Raw genomic sequence first — 5,528 nt, 5'->3', positions numbered from 1 at the left:
AAACAATTTATATTAACTATTAAATTAACAACATTTAAAAAAATCTTTCAGCAATTAGTTTTCAAATAAATACATAAAATAAGTTTTACAAGAAATTAAACTTTTTTTAGACATCACTATAATATATAAAAATATAAATAGATATATTATTTGTATTAACTAATCAATGTTCTATGGCTTTTATCAAATACAATTTTTTTTTTAAATTATTTTTTTATAAAAGCTAAGCATCTGAAACAAAGGAAATGTTTCAAAGGAATTGTGAATCACATTCCTAGTTTTTAATTTTTTTTTTTTAACATAATATTTCATGTTGTAATGAGATAAACAAGAATAGTGAATATTGAAGAATGTCAATTTTTAATCCATGGAAATTATTTCTAATCAATCAATAAAGAATAATTTATGATCCAAGAGGATTGAATCACTCTTTAAAGTTATGTTACAATGGTAAGCTTTGCATAACGACCAGAGAAAGTGTATGGGAATTTATGACAAAGAGGAGAGAAGCCAAAAAACTATGTAAGTAGAAGCAAAACAAAAACCTTAAAAAGTTACAAGAATTCTGGAAGAAAAAAAAGAATCAAGAAAGTTTCATATGGGTGAAAAAGGAATTACAAGCCAAAAATGGAAAGAAGGTGAGCTTATTGGGAAAAGATGTCCATTGTCAATAGGCGGAGCCAGTATTTTAGAGAACTATTAAACACACGAGCCACTGAGAAAATATCTGAAGAAAGCTTTAATCTAAATGAACTCCTGGGTAAGGCACAGGATGGTGGAGAAGAAATTGAAACTCCTGAGAACGGGAGGGACCATTTATAATCGACTGTCCAAACATTTAGCATATGCAGATGATGTAGCCATTGCTGCGAGAACCCGAGCAGCATTAAAAGGAAAATTCCAGTAATTTGAATAAGCAGAATTTGAATTAGGCCTCAAGGTGAATGGAGATAAGACAGTATATATGTAAAGTTCAAGCAAGGACAAGGAAGAGAATAGCAAAGTGACGTTCAGAGACCACATTTTCAGTTCTTTAAACCAATCTAAATACCTGGGAAGCCTGGTTACAGATGCATTGAAGGTCAGTGGTAATCTATGGGGGAGAAACATGGCCCTTAACAAGAAAAGCGGAGCTCAACTCCTGGAAGAGATAGGTGTTGAGAAGGATATGGGAAGGAGGCTAGTATAACTTCTACACCTGTCGTAATGGTGTTAATAGTAAACAAAAGTATGGAACTATTTCAAATCACCTATTTGATTAGTTCTATATCTCACATCCATATAAAATTACAGATTTTACACAACTATTGGAGAACCAAACCTTTGTGTTCCTCTGGATTTTTTGCGATTTCCACACTAGCCAGAATTATGAGAATACTTGCTTCCATGTCCATATCAGCTACTCCATCCCAATTCATCATACTTGACAACTATGGCTGGTTACTGAGCTATTTGCATTTTCTAAGTCAGCTGAGACTTGCATGGCATGAGCTTTGGCACAAGCAAATAACTATGAGCTGGAGCAACCAGGGAGGATCCAAGAAGATGGGTTACTGAAATCCCTGCTTTGCCCTAAAGGTCCCCTTCCCTTCTTATGATATCTTACATGACTCACTTCAACTACACACACCACGACTGCTATTCAGCCTGCAGTGTCGAAGCATATCATAGCGGAGCCTCCCAAAGAACCCCTTACAGACATCTCCACTTTGATCAGTGGTGGTGGGGAGCACTGCCTGGGGGACTGCTGCCCGGCAGATGGTTCGGGAGTCATCTCTAATGAAGCAAGCAGACCCTTATAGTGTCCATCTGGATGGCTCTTATCTCAGCTGGTGGCCTAACCTGAGAAGTTCTCAATAATAATGCTTAAGCTCTTTATCTGATCAGTGTAAGATCTTCCTAGCCTAAATCCACTCTGCTCCCTTCTTAGTTTGGCATCAACAGCGTCTTCTATCCTGCCGAGAATTATGCGGATCAAATTCAAGCTGGAGACATAGGTAAGCATGATGCTTCTCCAATTAAAATAGTTTGCAAGGTTACCTTTCTTTTTGAGTTTCCTCTTCTTATCTTCAGGGATATATTCTTTTTTCCACATAACAGTGGTCAGTGGATGAAGATACTGGTCAACAATCTTAGGGTCGTTTCCAGGAGATCTGCAGTTATATTATCAATTCCTATTGAAATTATTTAATAAATGTTTTTAACACCAAGAATGTTTTATTGATTGATCATACCAGCTCTTATCCAGAAGTTCTCAACATCCAGAATCGTATGCTGGCCACATTTTGGATAAATGGAGTTCCATTGTTTTCAAAACTAATTAACTATTAATAATGAACATATAACTGCATTGTTTAAAACAGAAAGAAAATTATTCTAAGTTTACAAAACTTAGAATATAATAGAACATCAAGAAAGGAAGAACATTAGGATGAAGAACGCATTGCTATTAGTTTTCGATGAAAGACAAGTAAATAAAAAAGATCTATGATACTTAGAAATTGGTTTATTAATAAATTAAGACACTTACAGAGAAGACAGCGGACCATCAGTGTTATTGTTGTTCATTATAAGAAACATGACCTTTTTATTTAAACATTACATACATTTTTTGTCAGAGAAATCAGTTATTCAATCAATCAGACAAGAATGTTATTCTTTAATAGTTAAAAACTGTTCGGTATTTGTTATTTTTGTATAAATTTCTTTGTTATAGGTGCCCCAATAATGATAGTGTCCTGGGGCCCAACTGGTTAAGGTATGCCATTGTTACATTTAAGCAAATCAAGGATAAAGCTGATAAGAAAGTTTACTGTGTTTCTTATAACCAAAAATAAGGCTATTGGTCGACCTTCTCCACAAGTACCTAAATTATGTAATATAAAATAAACAAGTAAGGTTATTATTTGTACGAACATGAAGCCAGCGAGAAACTTGAAGACTATCATCAATGAAAGGATTGGGAATATTCCTGCAAGAATGTTCAAGGTACCATTTAGAAGGAATCCGAGGACGAGCAGCTTTTTCCTACCAAGAGCATCTGATATGAAGCCCCATAAGAATCCAGATGCCATCATACCTTAAAGTAAAGTGGAATATACAATAATCATTTATATCAGGCCAAATCGCAAGTTTAGATGTGATTGTATTAGGTCTACTGGAAAGTTCTGTTAATTTCTACAATAAAACAAAATAATTATATATAATGTTTTCACTTACTTGAGATTGTTATTATTGCTTAAATAAAATAATATGTATCCAAGTTAGGTCTCGAAATAATGTTTATTATTTCTTTAAATATTCATTGTTCAGTCAGTTCTGCCACCCTCAAGGACAATTTTAAATATAAATTTACACCTAACCTCCAATTTTAAAAGTTTTTTGCAGGCTTTTCTGCCTAGGTCATTAATTACAATCAAGATCACCCTATTTTATCCCTTTTCTATTAAGTTCGATAACTTTTCAGTACAGATTAACTCAACACTATTATCACTTGCTTAACATACTAAAATTAAAATTGGATGTGAGGTGTAAATTTATATTTAAGATTTTCCTTGAGGATGGCCAAAACAATGGACTTTTATAAAATATAATATATGAGATCAGTGAAGAACACAAATAAGTAAAAATTTATTAGTGCCAATGTTTTGGCCAAAATTTCTAGCCTTCATCAGGGCTAAGAATAAAAATCAAGATAACAGCCAATGAATAAAAGGATTTATAGAATGTAATATATAGAATATTATGTATTAGTAATAGTAGTATGATGTTCTTTCTATTGAACATAGTCGGCCTCATTTCTTGGAGTGCTGTTTTTAAATTATCCAATTGCTGACAGTATTTCTTCGAATTTAGTTTGTTGTTTGGTTTCAACAGCTTAGAATGTATTGGTTTTTGAATGTTCCACCATAACACAACATTCTCTTACTCAGGTTCAACATCTGTTTATATGTGGAGGAGGAGGTTTTCCAGGCTCATGGTATACCCTTTTCCCTACAATATTTTGGTAATCCACTTTTAATCCTTAGCTATCACCCATTCCATAAAAGATTATGATAATTATATTCATCTAGAAATGTGCATAGATTCAGCACTCAAGTGTCACGTAAAGATGTGGTACCCATCTTGACTATTTCGATACCAGTTCTAATTTCTTTAATACGGTCCTGAAAGGTATGTTAAGCTGCATCATGCCTTTCTGTTATCTCTGATTTCAAAAAAAGGATTTTTCTATAACATGATTTTGACAGCATTATTTTATTTAATTTCAAGAAACAGACGGAACTTTCCACTAGACCTAATATATAAGTTAATCATAATAAGTTAATAATTAGGAATACTGGTTTGGTTGAACACTAACATTATACACAAGGCTCGGTCTATTTCCCTCCTAGAATAATGAATATCGAATTCAAGTTCGACCATGCAGAACCTCCATGGCTTAAAAATTGAAGTCCTTGTAAAAACTACTTTTAATCAATGACTTACTTTTACTAAATTTATTTGTTTGATTTATTTTTTTTGCTGGAGAAATATTATTGTTTAAAATTAATTGTATTGTTTTTCAGAATATACAATTTTCCATTAAATCATATTTATAAATAACCACAACATTGATCAAAACATAAAATAAAGTGTACACATATTTTAAATTTGAAACAGGATTTATAGGTCTAAAGGAAACTTAAAAAAAAAAAAGAAATAATAAATACTTAAAAATTATAAAATATAATTTAAAAGGATGAGAATGGATTTATATAATGAGAAGATGGTTGGGGTGTGTTCGGTGAAGAACACAAAGTAGGACCTTTTTTATCAGTACCAATGTTTCGGCCAGAATTTCTAGCCTTCATCAGGGCTAAAAACAAGATAACATCCAATGGATAAAAGGATGTATAGAGTGATTAGAAAATAACTAAAATTATTGATACATAAATGATGCTCAATGACATGTAAGAAGATGAACGGTGTATATGAGAAAATTAGTATAAAAATTAAGTAAGAGGAAAGAACAAATAATAAGATAAATAGGACAAATCCAGGTGGCATCATTTACAATAGGCTCACACAACACATGGCTTATGCGGTTGATGTAGTCATCACAGGGAAAACCAAAACAGCACTGGCCGGTGCTGTAGAAGAATCCAAGAGAGCAGCACAAGATTTAGCACTTAATATAAATAGTGAAAAGACTAAATATATGAAAACCTCTAGTCAGACCAGGGAGAGAAGAGATATTGTGGTGGATGTGGGGGAAAACACCTTTCGCAGCTGCAGTACTTTAAAGTACCTGGGAGGAGTCATGACGGAGAATAATAATTTAGAAGTCGAAATTAAGGGCACAATGGTAGCAGGAACCAGTCATCGTGGCCAAGAACAGCAGATCCAGACTAAAGACAGAAGCGGAGAGGTGTGCCAGTCTCGTAGGAGAGTGGTGCGTAAAGAGGAAGTTGAGTATGGCAGCAGCCAAGACTCAAGCCATACTCATAAGAGGCTCCATGGGCAGGGCTCGTCCTATCACCCTGAAT

The 5,528-nt window shown here is 33.6% G+C and overlaps 2 protein-coding genes across 3 annotated transcripts in view; both read right to left on the bottom strand.

The window, feature by feature from the left end:
* Positions 1–3,075, bottom strand: part of LOC106681851 (synaptic vesicle glycoprotein 2C) — an 8,410-nt gene extending 5,335 nt beyond the window's left edge. Inside the window, exon 1 of the mRNA XM_067046241.1 lies at positions 2,917–3,075. Within this exon, the coding sequence (XP_066902342.1) occupies positions 2,917–3,074 (158 nt within the window). The 5' untranslated portion in view covers position 3,075. The remainder of the gene's footprint in view (positions 1–2,916) is intronic.
* The window catches only part of LOC106681849 (synaptic vesicle glycoprotein 2C), an 82,457-nt gene that overhangs the window by 47,027 nt on the left and 29,902 nt on the right, over positions 1–5,528 (bottom strand). The gene's annotated exons all lie outside the window — the stretch shown is intronic.

The sequence above is a fragment of the Halyomorpha halys genome, unplaced genomic scaffold (assembly GCF_000696795.3).
Source record: "Halyomorpha halys isolate HHAL.00 unplaced genomic scaffold, Hhal_1.1 Scaffold370.1, whole genome shotgun sequence".
Taxonomy (NCBI): Eukaryota; Metazoa; Arthropoda; class Insecta; order Hemiptera; family Pentatomidae; genus Halyomorpha; species Halyomorpha halys.
Note: the sequence above shows the minus strand (reverse complement) of the source record. Positions and strands in the feature narration are given on the sequence as shown.